Source organism: Lemur catta, chromosome 8 (assembly GCF_020740605.2).
Source record: "Lemur catta isolate mLemCat1 chromosome 8, mLemCat1.pri, whole genome shotgun sequence".
NCBI classification, from domain to species: domain Eukaryota; kingdom Metazoa; phylum Chordata; class Mammalia; order Primates; family Lemuridae; genus Lemur; species Lemur catta.
In genome coordinates this window covers 7,660,246-7,681,290 of record NC_059135.1, presented here as the reverse complement: position 1 = coordinate 7,681,290, position 21,045 = coordinate 7,660,246, and the positions used below count along the sequence as shown (strand labels likewise).

Here is a 21,045-nt window from a genome sequence, read left to right as displayed (position 1 = left end):
TAGAGGTTGATCTGCAAATGAATGAGTCTTACATATGTACTTCTTGTCCTGGGTAAAGAAATACTTTCGCTAGCATTGATTGCAGTTAGCCATTGACTGTTTCTCACTGAAGAGGAATGTGGACATTTGCTTTGTTTCTTAAGTTTCTATTCCCTGCTGCCAGGGAAGTGGTGTATCGCCAATACTTGCAGTAAACTGTGATTGGTTTGCCCAGTTCCAGCCTTGACCTCCAGGGCTCAGTTCCCTGTAGAAGGGATGAAACCCTACTCCAGGGCTGCCACTCACGCAGACTACAGAGCCCGCTGCCCTGGTTCACAAGGAGCAGTCGTCTTCCTAAAATAATCATATAACATGTATACACTCTTTGATCACTAAGATGTTGCTATTTTGGTAAACTAAACTCTAAGCCAAAGCAACAGCATAAATCTTAGATGAGATTGACTGTCCCAGGGTTGACCTCGGGGTAGGGCCTCAGACAGGTTACCTTCAAGGAACTCCAAGGGATATTTCAGGGTAGCAGGTCGCTAGCACTTGGCAGAGCTGTGACCTCAGGAGAAGCAGCAGGAGAAGGTGGCTGCCCTGGCTGTGGAGCATGAGTCCTGACCAGGGCTTAGATCACCGTGGACACGTGGAGGTAGGCTCCAGAAAGACTCCCGCCCTGCACTCTCTCTGTTCCCTGCTGAGCTCAATCTCAGCCAGGCCCCAGGGCCGGGGCAGTCCCGCCTATGCCTCCTCCAGGGCCCAGGGGCCGAGTTCAGAAAGACCTGGGACTTGTCACTTCCCTGGACCTCAGTTTCCACAGCAGAAAAATAGGTATAATAAAATGAATCCACACAGAGCCATTGTGGATGTATAAAGGACTGGGAATGTGGAGTGGGTTCCCTAATGGATCTATAGTAAGGGGGCATCACATAAATGCCCCCAGATGCGAGGCAGTGAGCATAGTATCTCTGCAGCAGCCCATCCGTGAGTAAGACAGTGCTGACTGTTAGAACAGGCTGTAGATTGATCTGGAACCTGCCTCTCATTCTGCTGATTCTGGCCTGCCTTTAGGGACTATATAGAATAAGTCAAATTCCCTTTTCTTAAGACAGCCTAGCCCAGGGTGACACCATCTAGTGATGGTGGGTGGCACTGACAGCCTGTGTGCCAAAGAGAATCTAAAGAAGCAGGGGCCGCTCCCCCTGCACGGCCCTACCCAAAGGCAGCCCTAGGACAGGCGGCCTCTCATTCCAGGGCCCAGCTCCCAGCCCCCCAGGCCCAGGTGTTTGAGCCTTCATATCCCTTGGAAACTGACTCAGATAAATCAAATTCACCAAAGACCGGGACATCCAGAATGACTAGAAATTAGTCTGAAATGAGAACAGGGTACTCGTTTTGCAGAATAGAGCTCTCTCTTCCTGTTGGCACATATAGAGAGCCAAATGACAGTCGCAGGTTGTTGGCGGGCAAGGAATCAAGGGCAGGCTTGGTTAGATCATCTCAGGGACCGTTGTCACCATCCCAGAGACCATACCAGCACTTGGCTGCCACCTTCCTCCAGGGCCCCTCTTTCCCTGTTCTCCTTCTGGCAGCTCCCTGCTTTCTTAGCTAACACTCCGTGGCGGAAGGGCTGGCTGTCTAATTTAACGTGCAGAGGACGGGCTAGGTCTGAAGGAAGCCTCAGTGTTACCGTGTATGCTGCTCAGCTGGCATTTGGTTATACGCAGCTTTGTGACACCCCATATATGCTATGTTTTTGTTTTTAACTCTTTTTTAATTTGAAAACTGCCTGAGATAATTGTAGATTTACATGCAGTTGTTAGAAATGGTACAGAAAAATCCTGTGTACCCTTTACCCAGTTCCTCCAATGGTAACATCTTGCAAAACTATAGTACAATATCATAACCAGAATATTGACACTGATGCAGTCACAATCCAGAACATTTCCATCACCACAAGGATCCCTTTTATAGCTACACCTACCTCCCTCCCACCCTCATTTCTTCTGTGACCCCTGGCAACCACTGATCTGTTCTCCATGTCCATAATTCTGTCATTTCAAGGATGTTATATAAATGAAATCATATAGTATGCAGCCACTGAGGATTGGCTTTTTTCACACAAGTAATTCTCTAGAGATTCATCCAAATTTGTGTCCATCAGCAGTTCATTCCTTTGTCTTCCTAAGTGTATACTGTGGCGTGGAGGTACCGCAGTGTGTTTAACCATTCTCTTGCTGGACGATGTCTGTTGTTTCCAGTTTTTGGCTATTACGAGTAAAGCTGCTAGAAACGTTCATGTACAGATTTTTATATGCCAGTAAGTTTTTATTTCTCTGGGATAAATGCCCAGCAGTGTAATTGCTGGATTGTATGTAGTTGCATGTTTAGTTTTTTAAGAAACTGCCAAACTGTTTTCCAGAGGACCTGAATTATTTTACATTTCCATCAGCAACATATGAGTGTACCCGTTTCTCTGCATCCTTGCCAGCGATCGATGGTGTCGCGGTTTTTATTTTTGCCATTCTGCTAGGCACATAGTGATATCTCACTGTGGCTTTAATTTGCATTTTCCTAATGGGTAATGATATTGAATATCTTTTTATGTGCTTATTGCCATCTGTATATCCTCTTCAGTGAAATGCCTCTTCGTATCTTTTGCCCATTTTCTAATTAGAGTGGAGTGTTTGGGTTTTTTACTGTTGAGTTTTGAGAGTTCTATGAATATATATTTTTTAGATACTAGTCCTCTGTAAATATGTGGTTTCCAGATATTTTCTCCCAGTCTGTAGCTTTTCTTGTCATACTCTTAACAGGGGCTTTCATGGAGTAAGTTTTTTAAACTTTTGATAAAATCCAGTTTATCAAATTTTTTTGTATGTGTGGATTATGCTTTTGGTATCAGTTCTAAGAACTCTTTGCCTAGGCCTGGATCTTGAAGATCTTCTACTGTTTTTTTAACATTTAAGTCCATGATCCATTTTGAGTTAATTTTTGTATAAGGCATAAGAATTAGGTTGAGGTTCAGTTTTTTTCCTATGGCTGTCTAGTTGGCCCAGCACCATTTGTTAAAAAGGCCATCCTTCCTCATTGAATTGCTTTCGTACCATGTCAAAAATCCTCTGGGCATCTTCCTGTAGGTCTCTCTTGGAGTTCTCTGTTCCATTCCATTGATCTATGCGTCTGCCGCTCTGCCAGTGGCGCACAATCTGCATTCCTGTAGCTGTCTAGTAAGTCTTAGAGTCAGGTAGACTGAGCCCTCCCATATTGTTCTTCTTTTTCAAAATTGTCTTTGCATATTCTAGTTCCTTTGCCCTCTCCATATAAATAATCTTGTATATAACTACAAAAACTCTTGCTGGGATTTTGATAGAAATTATATTAAACCTGTATGTCAATATGGGGAAAACTGATATTTTAACTATGTCGAGTCTTTAATTCATAAGAGAGGTATGTTTCTACATTTATTTAGATCCTCTTTCATTGCTTTCATTAGAATTTTGTAGTTCTCAGCATACAAATCTTGTATGTTTTGTTAGATTTATACCTAAGTATTTTCTTTCTTTTTTTAAAGCAATTGTAAATTGTATTTTATATATATATATATTTTTTTATTTATTTATATATATATATATATTTTTTTTTTTTTTTTTGAGACAGAGTCTCACTCTGTTGCCCAGGCTAGAGTGCTGTGGCGTCAGCCTAGCTCACAGCAACCTCAAACTCCTGGGCTTAAGCGATCCTCCTGCCTCAGCCTCCCGAGTAGCTAGGACTACAGGCATGTGCCCCCATGCCTGGATAATTTTTTTCTATATATTTTTAGCTGTCCAGATAATTTCTTTCTACTTTTAATAGAGACAGGGTCTCGCTCTTGCCCAGTCTGGTCTCGAACTCCTGACCTCGAGCAATCCTCCCACCTCGGCCTCCAAGAGTGCTAGGATTATAGGCGTGAGCCACCGCACCAGGCCATAGATGGTTTCCTATCTCCTTGTGCATGTGAAGATGCTTAATATTTAATAGTTATTTGTAGGCTGACTGATTTGGCTGTTCATGTGCTACCTTCACCTCAGAGAGAGAATTCTGAGAACTGTGATTAGGAGAGACTTAAGGGTATAACGGAACCTCCACACACTTATAGCCAGGAAGTGTTCCCTAGGCACCCAGCTTCAGGGACAGGTTGGGTGGCATCCTCCCTCTCATCCTCACAGAGAGGTTGCGAGCAGAGGGCTGGCAGCCCCGAGACCCTTTGGAACGTAAGCCTGCGAGTTGCTGTGGTCGGCTGAGGCCTTCTTGTTCCATGGCAGCTGCACATTCTGGGAGCTGCCACCGGGGAGCTTGTGGCCAGGTGTCTAGAGCATTCACCCGTGTCTCCTTTGAAACAGGAAGACCATGACACCATGGAAGCTGACCTGGACAAAGATGAACTGATCCAGCCCCAGCTTGGAGAACTGTCAGGCGAGAAGCTTCTGACCACGGAGTACCTGGGAGTAAGTGCCACATGAAGGGGGGTCCTGACAGAGAGAGTTTAGACGGACACTGATGGACGTGTTTATGAGAAGGTCCGTGCTAGCCAGCTTGCTCTCGGTGGCCCTAGCCGCCTGTCACAGACAGACCTGCAGGTGTACAGAGGGGGTTGGGGGAAAGTAGACCAGCAGGGATGTGTCAGGAGCCACCGTAGCATCTGAAGATCTGCCTGGCCTTAGGAGTAGGCGCCTACACGCTGCTGTTTGGTGTCCGTGTGCCTTGTCTGCTAGAAGGGAGGATGGGACAGGTTTGGAAGTCATCGGCACAGGGGTGGTAGCTGAAACACCAGAGCCCATGAGGTTGCCCACGGCAGCAGAGTGTGGAGAGGGAGACAGTGAGGGCTAAGCATGGAAGGGTGTTCCAGCACGTCAGGAGAGGGAGAAGGAAGGGAGCCCTGAGAACAGTCAGGGGAGCCTGAGGAGAACCGAGAGCCCCTGGATTATGACCCCCCAGCTATACAGGGCAGGGCATGAGCCAGGAGGGAGCTGCCGCTCACCCAGGAGATGGTGGCAGTGCCAGGCCCTGCAGGTGTCTCGCGATGGGCAGGCGGTGCTGGTGTCTGAAGTTTCGGAAGGGAGGGGCAACTGTAAGGGCTGAGGTCCCCACCCAGGCTGAAGCCCTGCATCGGGCACGTAGTGTAAAGGTCATGGTCATGGAAAGGGGCCCCTAGAGCTTTGAAGCTGGCGGGTGAAGCTGGGTCAGTAACATGGACCTCAAAATCTAATTAGGCAGGCTGACGTTGGAGGGGAGGAGGGAGCCAGTCTCTCTCTCAACAGTTGACTGGCAAAGCGGAGACTTGGGAAGGAGGAAGATGGTGTATGCGGGTGGCCTGAGCCTTTATGGGAGCAGGTGGCAGCAGAGCACACCTGCCTGTTCCCATTGCCACCCCCAGGCAGGCCTTCCCACATGCCCGAAACACTGGGCCCCTGGTCACCTGGCCCTTGTCCCTTCCTCATCATCTGCGGAACTTCTAGGGGCTCCAGGCTGGAGGGCAGTGCACGCTGGTGGAACTTGAGGTTGGAGGGACAGCCAAAGGCCAGATTGTGGGGCTGTGTGGATCTTACTCTACAAGAGCTAGGAAACCACAGGAGGTTGAGAACAAAGCAGTGACTCGGTTTGATTTATGTTTTAATATAAACACACATTTTCACTCTGCTGCTTTGCAGAGAGTAGACTGTAGGAGCAAGAGAAGGAAGGGGGATGGGGAGGTGACAGAAGGGGGATGGGGCAGGGAACCACAGCTACCCCCAGCCATGGATGGGGCTGCTGGGCAGGACCCCGCCATTGTCCTTAGAAAGTCTCAAGGATCAAAGGGGCCTAATGGACCATGGAGGCTCTGTTTACATTAGGTCAAGTGGGGAGGTGCCCGTAAAGGTCAGAAGTGAGGCAGTCCAAGGTTCCAGGCTGTTGATAGACGTCTCGAGCCATGACTAGGCCTTTGTTTCCCATTGGAAGAAGGCTGGCTTTGTCCGAGAGATTGCGCTCCGTTTGACAGGATACAAGCATCTGCAAGACGCTCTGCTCCACGGGCAGGCGATGAGAGCAGAGAAGGCAGGTTGGTGGGGCTCCTCGGGAGGGCAGGCGGCGATGCCTCGAGCCTACAGTGCATGTGCCCCTGCCTCGCAGTCCCAGACACAGCCACGCACGTGCAGAAATGTCCTCAAGGATGGTCATTTGCAGCCGGGCCAGACAGAACCCTGAATCTAGCCCTCAGCTGATCATGTATGGTGCCTCTACACGCGGAGATGCTGTGGGTGAGCCTTCTGTTGATATGGAAAAGATTTTTAACAACAGCAATGCAAGTTTAATCTTGCAAATTGGTGAGGCACAAAGGGACAGTGCCCTCAAATCAGTCAGTCACCCTGGGGTAATGCCATCTGAAATGGTATCATTTTCCCGTAATGGGCAGTTCTAAATCTCCTGGACATATATGTGCAATCCGTTCATCACAGAAAATATTTCTGATCTAACATAAGAGAAACTCCACGCGTGCTTGCTTGTCCCAGTGGTGTCGGGGCTGTTGGGTGGAGACGTGAGTTGTGAGAAGGCAGTACAGACAGCATCGCTGCATAGACAGGACAGCCGAGTTCCTTCGTCTCCTGTGACTCGGTAATAAAGGACCACAAAGTAGGGGCTTTTTTTTTTTTTTTTTTTTTTTTTAGAGTCTAGCGGCTTTTATTAGGTTTGTCTCCTATGCCATGAACTCACAGGGCATAGGTTCCAACAAGGCTCAAGGTCCTTTTCTTATGCTTCTTACAAAGTGTGCCATGCATGGATCCAGTCCCAGCACCTCAGGCTCCTCTCCACTGCTTCTCACAAAGTGTGAGACACCTATTATGCCATGAATTCATAGGGAATAGGTTCCAGCAGCTCGGGCTCCTTTCCATTGGTTCTCACAAAGTGTGCTTCTCTGGGTGGAGCAGGCTGGCGCTTCAGCTGAACCCAGGTACCTTTCTCTTTGGCTTCCTTCTTTTTCTGATCATTTTCCTTCACACGTTTCAGGAAGCTATCTCGGCTCTTAGAGTGCTTAATGTGCTCAATAGGCACATTAATCCTCTTGGCAAGAATCTTGCCCTTAACTTGTTTGTTTACAACAATTCCAACAGCATGCTGGGTAACATTGTAGACTCTTCCAGTTTTACCGTGGTAACACTTGTGGGGCATGCCTTTTTGAACAGTACCCATTCCCTTGATGTCAACAATATCACCTTTCTTGTAGATTCGCATGTATGTGGCCAAAGGAACAACTCCATGTTTTCTAAAAGGCCTAGAGAACATGTATCGGGTACCTCTCCTCTTTCCCTTTGTGTTCGTCATTTTGGCGATTTACTGGAAGATGGCGGCTCCCAGTAGGGGCTTAAAACAACAGAAACTTATTCTCTTGCAGTTCTGGAGGGCAGAGTCCAAAATCAAGGTGTCGGCAGGGCTGTGCTCCCTCCAGAGACTCTAGAAGGGGAGAATCAATCCTTCCTGCTTCTTCCAGCGTCCGCTGGCTCCAGGAGTCCTTGGCTTGTGGCTGCAGCACTTCCATCTCTGTCCCGCCTGCACGTGGCTTCTCTTCTCTCAGTGTTCTCCTCTTCTGTCCTTTGTAAAGACACTTGTCACTGGATTTAGGGCCTGCCTAGATAACCCAGGATGATCTCTTCATCTCAAGGATCCTTAATTAAATCTACAAAGACTCTTTTCCAAATAAGGTCACATTCACAGGTTCCAGGTTCAGGATGTGAACAATCTTTTGGGGGCCACCATTCAGTGCACTGCACCAGGCCACATAAAGTCTCATAAACATCTGTAAGTTTCATAGGAAAGCTTAACACCGACACTGAGCCGGATGCACGTCCTCAGCACTGCCTTCGCCTCCTTGGTCACCCAATCTCGTGTCCTAAAATTGCCAGCCTGCCAGCCGCTGTGTGCTGGGTCACGGGTTTCCAAAGAGGGGGGTCTCGCCTTGCCATGCCCTTGCTGGCCTTTAAGTTCACATCTTTGTAACTTTTTTGTGTGTGCCAAACGAGGGAATCTGACCAAGACAGAAGATGTTCCACTGGGGAATATGCACCTGAAACTCAGGCCTCAGGCCTCTCTTGCTGGAGTTCTGGGTACGTTGCAGAGTTTTCAAGATGAGTCTAAAGATATTGCTTTTTGAAACATTCTGTCAGGAAACTGTATTTGAAAAGTTTTTATTGAACCTGTGCCATTTGCCTAACACAGCGGAATGTCGTAGAAGCTTAAGACACAGCTGTTACCTTCAAGAAGTTTACAAGAGAAAGCACAAAACAGATAAGACCCCTCTTGCAGAGTGGTGTCAGTGACAGCTGGGAGTGGTCAGTGGGCTGGCAGGAGCCGGAGTGAGTCCCAGACCCCCGAATGTGGGTTAAACCCAGAGTCTCGGCCCTGCCCCAGACCTCCTGACCGTGATGCCAGGACTCGGTTGTTGTACACGCCTGTGATTTCAAAACTAACCAGCAGCTTGGGGGTGAGGGTGGAGGTACAGCTGGAGCAGCCTGCCCAGGTGTTCGGGGGTGGAGGAAACTGTCCCCAGGATCCTGGACCCAGTAGCTCACCCCTGCTGGGCGTTTCCAGCCACCTTCTCTGCAGGGCCACGCTGCCCATCCTCGCCCTCCGAGTCTACACACATAGCTCCTCTGCGCTGCAGGGCCCCCCAAACGCTGGAGACCCTGGAGAACTCAGAAAGCTGGTGACAAGAGAACAAGTCACTCTTCCTAGGCTTGCAGGAGAATGGCAATGGGCACATGGAATGTGTCATCTACCCATAATTCTGGTGACGCCGCGTGCTGAGCTCTTCTTTAGGCTGTGAACGTCAGCCGCTCCAGACTGATACTTGCCTCCTGCTTCTCCTGCCTGGAGTCTTTGCGAGTTTCCTAGTGTCATCCATACTGTGCTGAGTAACCAACAATTCTTCCTAAAAATAATGCCCTGATTTAAATAGCTTCATCTCTTGGGTTAAAGGGATGTAGATATTTAGAATAAAATCATAGCATCCCAGTTTTTTGTTTTTATTTTAAAGTGACTTTTAACAACAGAAATAGGCAGGTCTTAAATTAATCAGGCACATGGCCACGGGCCAGGCCCTGTACAGACTGCTCGCACGTCTGATTCCAGTTAACTTAATCCTCCCAACAAACTTAGGGGGCAAATTCTGCTAGTATCTGCATTTTGTAGATGAGAGGGCCAAGGCTAGGAGAGGTTGAGCAGCTTTCCCAAGTGTTACTGGGGCTCGCTTGCCCTTTCCCACCAAGCCGGGCTGCCTTCCAGCAGCACTGCTGATTTCAGGGAAAGTGGATTCTGCATTTGAAAGTTGAGAGCTCCAACTGTGTGAAGTATTCATAATTACTAAATGATCTATTTTTTTTAGAGACAGGGTCTCACTCTGTCGCCCAGGCTGGAGTGCAGTGGCATGATTGTAGCTCATTGTAACCTTGAACTCCTGGGCTCAGGTGATCCTCCTGCCTCAGCCTCCCAAGTAGCTGGGACTACAGGTGTATGCCACCACGCCTGGCTAATTTTTCTATTTGTTTTGTATGTTGCTATCTTTGCTATGTTGCCCAGGCTCATCTCGAACTCCTGGTCTCAAGCCATCTGATCTACTTGTTAAACACAGACTCTGTTTTGAGGGGATGCCTGTTATGAATGCTGGTTGCTCCTTTCCACACGTTCTTCCCCTTCTGTCAAGTGAGGGCGCCCACATTCACTTAGTTTTCCTAAGATTCACCAAAAGGGCTTGGTAAAGTGCAGGTTCCTGGCCCCACCTCCAGAGAATCTGAGGCTCTGGCGGTGGCTCCAGGAGTCTGCATTTTTATTTTACCCTTCAGTGGTTCTGAAGCAGGAGTCTGGGCCATGGAAACTTTCCCACTTGGACAGAGCTCACGTGTTAATGGAGACTCACCCAGCCTATCCTTTGTGTCATGTCATGGGGCAGGGCCAAAGCCCTCCTATACTGGGAGCAGGCCCAGGCATGCACCTGGAGACACGGTGGGCCCTGGGATCCTACTGTCCCTGTCCGCTCTGCCTAGGGGCAGAAGCATGAGGCACCTTGCGGCTGGCCTAAAGCCTCCTGCTTGTCTCTGTTCACAGCAAAAACCAAAACCAGAGGAGGAAGGGCCTTGGTTTCCACTTGTTACTTTTAGATTCTTTTTTAAATTTGCCTCTACTTTGGGGCATTTCCTAATCACTTTTCAGTCAATTATTCCTGCTCTGCCTGACTGTAATAGTTGAAGAGTCAGTACCCACTACATACTGGGGATTCGTTGGAACTAACTCAATGTCCACATTCTTGTGCATGAAAACACAACTAAACAAGTAGAGAAAAATCCCAAACCCCAAAATACTCTGCATCCTTTTCTTTTTCCATTTGTTTCTCTTATTCTTTTTTCTAATTACAAAAAAAAAGTATTCTTATTACTTAAATGTCAAAAGTAACAGAACAACCATAATTCTACCCAGGCAGAGATAATCACTGTTGTCTCTGTTACCCTTCCTTTATCAGTTAGGATGGGCTCAGCTGCAAATAGCAGAGAGTCCTGCCTTATCAGTCCAGCTGAAAATCCCAGGGGGAGTGGGTTGGACCCCAGGCTTTTTTTTTTTTTTAGACAGACTCTCGCTCACCTGGGCTAGAGTGCAGTGGCATCATCATAGCTCACAGCAACCTCAAACTCCTGGGCTGAAGCAATCCTCCTGCCTCAGCCTCCCGAGTAGCTGGGACTACAGGCACGTGCCACCATGCCTAGCTAATTTTTTCTATTTTTATAGAAATGGTGTCTCACTCTTGTTCAGGCTAATCTCGATCTTCTGACCTCAAGCAATCCACCCACCTCAGCCTCCCAGAGTCCTAGGGTTATAGGTGTGAGTCACCGCGCCTGGCCTGCATTTTTTATTGTGGTTTAATATGCTGCATTTTATAATAGCAGAACCTTCTTTCAAGCAAAATCTCCATCTGTAACACAGATAGAAGCTGAGTTCCTCCGGATGAGTGGAGTCGGATGCCAGGACCCCTGTCTCCCCTCTCTCCTGAAACCCCTGCAGCATTTCTGCACAACTCAGTATAAACAGCTCTGCCTCAGCAGGTTGCTGGACGCAGTGTCCTTTAAGACCCTGCCAGCCCAAAAAGGCTCCTTTGTAATTGAGGGGCCCAGAGAGGGGCTGGTGGGCAGAGGCCAGCAAGAACGGGCCAGAAGCTGCACTGCTGGGCCTGCACACTGAACCTGCTTCACCAAGGGCCTTGCTCAGGCATTTTCACGACAGACCAGACAATGCCGGCCCACGCACCAGACTCGGTTTCTCCGTGCACTGCACGGGAAGAAGACCCACCTTAAGTTACTTCCCAGGCCTCTGAAGTTTTGAGGAGATGGTATAGCTGACAGGGTCTGAAACACTCTGGAATACGTGGTGTGTTCTCTCTGCTCCAGGAAGGCATGAGGAGGGGTGTGAGGGCCAGCTGCAGACTGGAAAGAACCCTTGCGTCGCCCGCTGGCCTCCCTTCCATCCGCCACCCCCAGTCAAGGCAGGTTTTGACCTCACCTGCCCACTCCCCTTGCTGGGAATGTCCCAGGGCTCAGGTGAAGCCCACCGGCTCCCACAGGCAATGGCCCTTTTTTCCCTTCTCCCTACCTCAAATACTAGATAAACCCAAAGAATTTTACAGTAGAAATCAAGAAATCAAAAATAGAATTTCAATTTTCAAAAAAATTTTTTTTACTTTTTATTTTGAAATAATTATAGATTCAGAGGAAGTTGCAAAAGTAGTAGACTTGGTGCTCTCACGTCTCCTCAAACAGATTTAAGAAAGTAGTGCTCACACTTCCACAGTTCCCACACACCCTCCACCCAATCTCCCCAGGGGTGACATCTTCCACCACGGGTGGCATAGTACCAAAACCAGGAAGCTGACATTGGTAAATCCAGACTATATTCAGATTTCACCAGTTTTACAGTGATTTCTAAATAATTTTTTCTTAATTATTGACACAATTTCTACTGTATCGCAGAAAACTTGAAAAGTAGAAAAGAAAATTACTCTCAGTTTTACTGTCCTCTATTATATAGCCACTATCATTATAATTATATAGCCATAATCATTTTAGGGTTCATTTCCCTGCAGCCTTTGGCATAATTGAAAGTATTGTTTATGCACATTGATTTTTAATTAATGTTTTAAATAAATACTGTCCTATCCGTTCTTTATCAATGTTATTAGCCATATATTATATCAAATGAATATACCATATTTTACTTAATTATTCCCCTAATACTAGACAGATTGTTCCAATTTTACTGTATAATGATTTTATAATGAACAATCTAGTTTATTTAACATTTTCCATGTTTTGGATTCTTTGACTAGTATTTACACCCAAGAATATGAACATTTTTAATACTCTTGATATAAAATGCCAAATTGTTTTCCAAAAGAGTTTTCTTAAATTTCAGTGCCACTAACATTTAAATTCTTGCCAGCAATAGATAGGAGTATTTCTTTCTTTTTTTTTTTGAGACAGAGTCTTGCTCTGTTGCCCAGGCTAGAGTGCCGTGGCGTCAGCCTAGCTCACAGCAACCTCAAACTCCTGGGCTCAAGCGATCCTCCTGCCCTCAGCCTCCTGAGTAGCTGGGACTACAGGCATGTGCCACCATGCCTGGCTAATTTTTTCTATATATATTTTTAGTTGTCCAGATAATTTCTTTCTATTTTTAGTAGAGACAGGGATATCACTCTTGCTCAGGCTGGTCTTGAACTCCTCACCTGGAGCGATCCTCCTGCCTCGGCCTCCCAGAGTGCTAGGATTACAGACGTGAGCCACCACGCCCGGCCGGGAGCATTTCTTTAATTGCCCTTAATTATCATTCATATGAAGAGTGATACCTTTCTTTGTAAAGTTGTAGTTTCTTACTACTAGTAAAGTTGATCATTTTTCCTTCTATTTCTGGTAATACTTTCTATTTTGTGACATGGCCATTTGAATTCTTTGCCCAATTATCAACTTAGTGTTTCACTTCCTGATTTATAGGAACTCCATATCTAATGAAAATTTTAACGTTTTATCTGTTAAATTTGCTTCAAATATCTCTTCCCAGTTTGTTGTTTGCCTGTTGTTATGGCTTATTTTTAATATACTACAAATGTGGAAATGTTTGTTTTTTATGACATCAAATCTCTGTCTTTTTTCCCTCACTCTCAAAAGTCCAGTCCTTTCCAGAGATGTCATAAGTTACTATAGTCAACTGCTTTCTTCCTTTCCCTGTGGTTTGATTTTTTTTAAAAACTTATGCTGCTAAATGATATAATATGCATACTAAAAGGATTTTCCCCTCAAATTTCCATTTGCCTGAATATCTGTGACATGATCCTTCCTCATTCATTTGCAAGGCTTCTTATCACTCTGGATTAATTTATTCAGTGTATCAGTATTAAATTTGACTTCAAGGTCAGCTGTCAAGTAGATGATTTCTTGATCCCCATTTCCTCTTCCTTCCACCAGATCATGACCAACACGGGGAAGGTGAGGCGGAAGGGGCTGGCCAGCGTGCAGTGGAGCGTGGACGAGCCCCTGCGCCGGCCCGTCACCCCCGGTGGCCACAGGAACGGGTACCCAGTGTAAGTCCGGGCTAAAGGAGGTGGGAATTTATTTTCTTAAGCTTCATTTTGAGTAACTGCAGTATAAGATGTATGTATTTTAAAAGTTCAAAATAAAGTGTTCATATTGAAAAGCATTTTTCTCTTTATTTTTCTTTTTGGGATTTTTGGAGGGAAAGAGTGTTTAGTCCTCCTTCCTTCCACCTAGATTTCTTGTTGCAGAAAGAGAGGTGGTTGGATTACAGCATCTCTGGGGCCACTTTAGAAGACAGGTATTGGCCAGTGTAATTTCAAAGAAAAGGCCCGGAAAGGAACGGTGGCTCTGCCCAGAGAGGACTTCAGTCATGTCTATTCTGCAGCCTCTCGGCGTGGTACCAAGGCCCTTTGTCGGGACTGGAGTGTCACAGTTCAGACTCCAAGTCAATTTATATTAGGTGACTCTTCATAGCAACTGTGTGCAGTTTTAGCTGCCAAGCCTTATTCTTTCTCCATAACCTTGCTCCTACCCCATTTACATAAATAAAACTTTAGTTCAGTTCCCCAGAGCCTCTGTCTCCCTGGGCGCCTGGGCCCCCGCGGGCTGTCGGGAAGCCCCAGGCCGGGTCGTCCAGTGGGCGGGAGAGGAGCCTCTGCTGTAGTCTGGGGGCTTCTCTTTCCCTGTCTAGAGAGAATTCTACAGAGAAATGCTACAGAGAGCAGGCTGACAGCCTACATCTATTCATTCAACAAATAGTAGGTATGTAGTATTTTAAGTGGATATGCCAGTTTTTACTTAGTTATTCCCTGTAGCTGGGCAGTCTGGTTATTTCCAGCTTTACTCTATTGTAATTTTGTAATAAACCACCAGGCACTGGGGACTCAGCAACAAATAAGACACAGCAATGCCTGCCCTCAGGGAGCCCCGGGCCACGGATGCTGTCCCACCATTGTGCCCAGCACCTAGCTCTTGCCCGTCTGGGATTTGACCTGTAAATATTTAAAGGCTTGTGCCATGGATCAGTGCCATGGAGGCCCTCCCACCATTGTGCTCGGCACCTAGCTCTTGCCCACCTGGGATTTGACCTGTAAATATTTAAAGGCCTGCGCCATGGATCAGTGCTCTGAGATTTATTTGATTTGATTTCATAATTAGTTGTGATAGGCTTATATTTCTAGAGTTTTTTTTCTTTGGTTTGGTTTGGTTTAGTTTTATCTTGTTTTTGAGACAGTCTCCCTCTGTCACCTGGACTAGAGTGCCGTGGCATCAGCCTAGCTCACAGCAACCTCAAACTCCTGGACTCAAGCAATCCTTCTGCCTCAGCCTCCCAAGTACCTGGGACTACAGGTGCGGCCACCACGCCCAGCTAATTTTTTCTATTTTTAGTAGAGATGGGGTCTTGCTCTTGCTCAGGCTGGTCTCCAGCTCCTGAGTGCAAAGTGATCCTCCCACCTTGGCCTCCCAGAGGGCTAGGATTACAGGCGTGAGCCACTGTGTTTGGCCACTAGGTTTTTATTTTTGATTACTGATATACAAACTAGTATCATGCCCTTTTCTCTCTTAAACCTGCTGCCAGTATTTTTTAATTTACAGAAAAGTTGAAAGAGTATTATAATGAAGAGCTTCCGATTGTTAACATTTATGCACTCTCTTGCTCTTCTATGTGTATAATGTATAAATTATAGGCATATACATTTTTTTGCTGCACTTTCTAAAAGAAGGTTGCAGACTTTCAATGTGCATCTCCTAAGAATAGAAACATTCTCGAACATATGCACACCAAACCTAAGAAAGTTAACATTAACAATACTATATAGTATATATCAATATTCCCTAATTGTCCCCAAAATGTCATTTATATCTGAGGGATTTAGTGTTGTTTTGTTTTGATTCAGAATATAGCCAGGTGTCAACTACTAGTAAATCCAGTTGATAAATGTAGTATCTTTTGAACGGAAGGTAGTGACAGGAACTAATAAAATTCAGCTTGCTTGCCATGGGAAAGAAGACACTGAGTCATTGTTTAAAATTATTTTTTAAGGTAATTAAAACCCTGGCTTCTCAGAGAAGCAACAATGACACAAGGACATTTTAATCAGAGATAAGGATAAAGGGAGTCTAATAAATGTCAGATCTAACCGATGGGCACAGTTAATTCTTGGGTCAAATGTTCTACTTCGTAGAGAGAAATCTGACATTTTTCCGTGGCTGGGAGCAGTCTGGCTCTCCCCTGATTGGGGAGATGGTCTCATCGTGATTACTGGCTGTGGCAATCCTGCCAAGTAATGAGGGCACCTCATTTTCCTGAAACTACGGACCTTCCCACTATAATGATGCAGCTGCCCCACACCCGCTCCCTCCATCAGGTGGTTTCAACAAACATTTTTATCACTTCTATGCTAATTGCTGGGAATGCAAAAAAAAAAAAAAACTGTGATTCTCACCCTGAGAAGCACACAGAGCAAGCTGTGTAGTGGGGAAAGAGAGCTAGTCGGTGGTAAGTACTGGACGGAGTGCAGGAACACTCTGCAGGGCACGGAACGTTAACGTGCAGAATTTGTAGTTTTGTCTCCACATCTTAAACTCACCTCTAAAAAGTTTGCACGCTGGGATTCTTGGCCAGTATCCCCCCGAGAGTCACGGGGGTCTCCTCTGCATGACCTAGGACAGGATTCCTGGCTTACTTTCCTCCATGAAGAGAGCTGGCCTCTGTACCACCTATAAACAGTTTGTGATCTCCCCACCGATTTGTGGTGCCACTAATTATATATCCCGTCCAGTTTCCCAAGTTTTCTATTTTGAAACACTGTGTACTTGCCTATTTCCACACCGGTGTTCATTGCAGAGGCTTTTAGCATATCCAAATATTGCATAGAATAATCCTCCGCTCCTTCGGCCTTCTTTTTCAGAGTTGATTTAGCTACGTATGGCCCTTTATTTTTCCGTATTCATTTAAAAATAAGTCTGTTGCCTTCCTAAAAAAAAAAATCCTTCTAGGATTTTGATTGGTATTGCAGTATATTTACATAACATTTTAGAGGTAATTGACATCTTTGCATTGTTAAGTCAGCGTGCAGTGTTAGGTCGTGTAAATTCCGTGTGTTAAGACAGAATAATGGTCCCTCAAGGATGTCCACATCCCAATCCCCACAGCCTGTGACTAAGTTACCTGACATGGCACAAGGGACTTTGCTGATGTGATGAAGTTAAGGATCTAGAAACAGAGAGATTATCCAGAATTATCCGGTTGGGCCCAAAGTAATTCCAAGGGTCTTTATAAGAGGGAGGCAGGAGTGTCAGAAACAAGAGATGTCACAACCGCATCAGAAGACAGGGTGACGCAGAGCCATGAGCCATGGAATGCAGACCCCCTCAAGAACCTGAAAAAGGCAAGAAAAGGAAGTCTCTGCTAGAGCCTCCAGAAGCAATGCAGCCCTGTGGACCCACTTTAAACACCTGACCTCCATCACTAAGATACAAGTTTGTGGTGGTTTGTTAACATCAGCAATCAGAAACTAGTACAGTCACCCTGAGCATAAGTATAGAATAATGCCCCATTTATTTAGATCTTGTTGGATACTATTCCTTGCTAACAGACACCTGAGAGGTTTGAGGTATTAGGTGGGCATGTTCTTCAGGGAAGGTTAGGATACCTAAACCCTACCGGTTGGATCTGATTAACTTAGGACAATGTTTTAAATGTCATTCCTCTTGTCAATGATGATTTTTGAAATGGACGTGCAGTTCATTCTGGCCATGGAATCTGAGGTTTTCCTTATTTTTATGAAGGGCTTGAGAAAAGAATACCGTTTCTTTTCCCCTTTTGGTCTTTGAATATTGTTTGGGATGCAGTGCTTGGAGATGCTGCAGTCACCCTCTGTACACAAAGTGAAAATCCTAAGAACAAAAGCAAAACCACAGAGGAGCACAGAGTCGCCCAGTGGGGGAACCTGGATCCGTAGTGAAGTCATTCGGTGCCCTAGCTCTGGAATTCTCTTTACGCTGGAGAATACGTTTCCCTTATGGTTTAAGCCAGTTGAGTTGAATTTTTTTTTTACTTGTAGTCCTAAACATTCTAATTAATGTATTAAATAAGCATAAAGAAAATAAAAATTATTTATTCTAATAGCCAGAGAGAATTACAATGATCATTTTAGTGCATTACATTTAGTTTCAGTATTTCATTTTTTTCTACAAATATTTTTAGAAAAATAGAAACCTTTTAGTGTTTGTGTGCATGTATATGTTGTTTACTGTTTGATTTCAGTTAGTTTTCTGTTGCATTATTAAACATCCTTTGAAAGATGATTTAATGATTTATATTATATTGACATACCACAGTTTATTTAACCATTCTGCCATTTTTGACATTTGTTTATAGTAATTTGGAGTTATTTGTTTGATAAACAACTTAGTACATAAATTACATAAATATGCCCAACAACAACAAAAAAAGCTTGTATGACTCTCCATTTACAACCCACACCCTCAAGTAACCCACATGCTAGTAGTGTAGATAAATCTAGAATCTTACCGCTCTTGGGGACAATATATATTGCACACATTCAAGATAGTAGTACTTTTGGAGTCAGTAATTCCACTGCTAGGATTTTATACTGAGAAGTAATCAGATGTTCACAGATACATATACAAGAGTATTTATTGCAATATCATTTATAAAATCAGAAATTACATGCCCAAAGTAGGAGGCTGGTTACATAAATTATGATATATCCACACAAAAGAGCATTGAAAGTATTTTAGAGGAATATTTAATGACATGGGAAGAGCCTCACAAAAAATTACTAAATGAAAAAGCAAATTGTAAAATGGTATGAATATAGCCATGCTGCCTATTTATAGTGATTCCAAGTTAGTATTTTTTAAGTATATATTTGCATTTTTAAAAAGATTTAAAAGATATCAAATGTTAGGTGGTCATGCTTGGGTATTAGGAAGGCAGGTCATTCTATATATTCTATATAATTTCCTAATTTTTCATGATAAACACTTACTGGTTTTATAATCAAGAAAAGAAAGGTTAGGCCGGGCGCAGTGGCTCATGCCTGTAATCCTAGCCCTCTGGGAGGCCGAGGCGGGTGGATCGCTCGAGGTCAGGAGTTCGAGACCAACCTGAGCGAGACACCCCGCCCCCTCATCTCTACTAAAAATAGAAAGAAATTATCTGGACAACTAAAAAGTATATATACAAAAAATTAGCCGGGCATGGTGGCGCATGCCTGTAGTCCCAGCCACTCGGAAGGCTGAGGCAGGAGGATCACTTGAGCCAAGGAGTCTGAGGTTGCTGTGAGCTAGGATGATGCCACGGCACTCACTCTAGCCAGGGCAACAGAGCGAGACTCTGTCTCAAAAAAAAAAAAGAAAGAAAAGAAAGGTTGCAGGTAAACACCAAGACATTTCCCTGTGCAGTGGGGGCCCTGCCACCCTCCCTCAGCCCACTGTCAGCTGCGCCTCCCTGGCGTTTTCTTCCCACCCAAACCTACCCTCCATGGGTTCCAGGTCCCTGCTGCCCCCATCTCTGTCCTGTCACTGAACACCTCTTGGCTCTGTCTTCACCCTCCCCTCCTGCCTTCCCCGGGTCTCTCAGCATCCCGGGCTCTGCCTCCCTCCCCCTCTGGCCCCTCCGCCTATTTCCCTGCTCCCTCCTCCCCGTCCACAGCCCTGGGCAGGCAGGCAGGGACTTCCAGAGGGCACCACGGCCAAGGTCACAGGTGACCTTCCAGTTTCCAACACCTGAGGACACTCAAGCCCATGGTACTCACTCTTGCAGTGGCCACTGCCGACCTCCTGGCAGCTGTCCCACCCCAGTCCCTGTGCGCTGGCCCTGCCTCCTTCCCCCTTGTCCTCCCAAAATGCTGTGTTCTGGAGGCCCCATCCAAGGCCCTCATCCCATCCTGCCTGTTCTCTGGTTTCCTCTGCACACAGATGACAGCCAAATCTAGCCCAGATGTGTCCCCATAGCACCTAGTTCAGCGTTTCCTAGGTCAACACGGCTGTCTTCTGAGCCCCCCTGCTTCAGGGCGTGGCATAAACATGCCCAGACAGGCCCTCAGGCTCTGCCAGAGCCATCGCTTTCTCTCCCTGCCAGGGTCACCTCCTGAAGGTTCTCCCTGGCCCTGTCCACCCTCCATGATTACGGACAGAATATTTTTCTAGCAAAGAATGACATCTCTTTGACCCCCCATTTTCCTTGGGGATCAAGTCTAAATCCCTGGCCTGGCCTACAGGGTCCTTCTCAGTTGACCCGCACCCAGGTGTCAGAGCTCCCCAGGACACCCTGCCCCTCCACACTACTGCCTTATGGGGGGGGGGGCGTGGCAGGTCATCTGTGTCTTGTGCCTTAAATTTTTCTGTAACAATGCAGCATAAATACTCACACTGTATACACACACTCACACACATACATATCTTTTTATCCTCTTCGCCTTGCTCATAGTGTTAAAACTGCTGGAAAACTTTCCCTCCTCTGGCCCCTGGCAAACTCCATCTCAGAGTTCAGGGCTGAGTGCCCACCTTGGGAAGCCTTCCCTGCCCCTCAGGGTAGTTAAGTGTCTCCTTATCTTTACTACTGGGTTGAACCATATGAAATTGACATTCAAGAACAGCCATTTTGCAGAGCCCGACCCTAAACAAGCACATGCTTGTCATCATGTGTCCCCCACCAAGCCCTTGCCAGAGTAGGTGGCCAACAGCTCCTTGTTGAAAGGGAAGCAAGTGCCCTGTTGCCGTATGCACAGCTGGAGAGCCTTCCTCTGGACTGTCGTCAAGGCTGCCCGAGGAGCCTGCCCAAATCCCTGCCTGCCCCCTGCCATGAGTCGCCCAGGCTGCTGTCTCTCACTCCTGGCCCCAGGGCTTGTCTGCTGGACTGGACGAACAAGTCTCCGCCGGCTCGGGTGCCACATTGAGCCATGCAGAGGCCTCGTTCCGCATGCGTCATTTAGGGTAGTGTTATAAGAAAATAAATTCTTCCTGGGTCTGGTTCTTCCCCAGCTCTTGCCACGCTAACATGACAACACATTGTCTTCTCCAACTGGATTCATCTGCTTCATCCTTGGAGAAAACCAGATGTGTGCCTTATGTTGTTTGGTTGAAACGTCATGGTCCTATGTCACCCAAAGCCATATGACATAAGTGTGTGTTAGAAACATACTAAGCCTTGTGTCCCTGTGAATTCACAAAGGTGAAGTAAGGCTACTACTTCCAGGGTCAGCCTCTCAGTTTCCACCAATACCCTTTAAAAGGTTTATTTAATTAATTATTTATTTTTGAGACAGGGTCTCACTGTCACTCAGGCTAGAGGGCAGTGGCGTGATCATAGCTCACTGTAACTTCCAACTCCTGGTCTCAAGCGACCCTCCTGCCTCAGCCTCCCAAGTAGCTGAGATGACAGGCACACGCCACCACACCTGGCGAATTTTTTTATTTTTTGTAAAGATGAGGTCTCTCTATGTTGCCC

At 46.1% G+C, this 21,045-nt stretch overlaps 2 protein-coding genes across 6 annotated transcripts in view; one reads left to right on the top strand and one right to left on the bottom strand.

Annotated features, from left to right (window-relative positions):
* The window catches only part of ARMC9 (armadillo repeat containing 9), a 126,505-nt gene that overhangs the window by 91,848 nt on the left and 13,612 nt on the right, over positions 1-21,045 (top strand). For all 5 annotated transcript variants that reach the window (XM_045559661.1, XM_045559664.1, XM_045559665.1 and 2 more), the window contains exons 20-21: positions 4,365-4,469; positions 13,497-13,612. In XM_045559661.1, coding sequence (XP_045415617.1) covers positions 4,365-4,469; positions 13,497-13,612 — 221 coding nt within the window. The remainder of the gene's footprint in view (positions 1-4,364; positions 4,470-13,496; positions 13,613-21,045) is intronic.
* LOC123643856 (60S ribosomal protein L21-like) lies at positions 6,834-7,348 on the bottom strand. The gene has a single exon (XM_045559667.1). It carries the CDS (start codon positions 7,321-7,323, stop codon positions 6,841-6,843), a length of 483 nt encoding a protein of 160 aa, XP_045415623.1. The 5' UTR covers positions 7,324-7,348; the 3' UTR covers positions 6,834-6,840.

What these genes read in the sequence shown, in the direction of transcription:
- LOC123643856 (XM_045559667.1), bottom strand. Translation starts at nt 7,323, where the DNA reads ATGACGAACACAAAGGGAAAGAGGAGAGGTACCCGATACATGTTCTCT.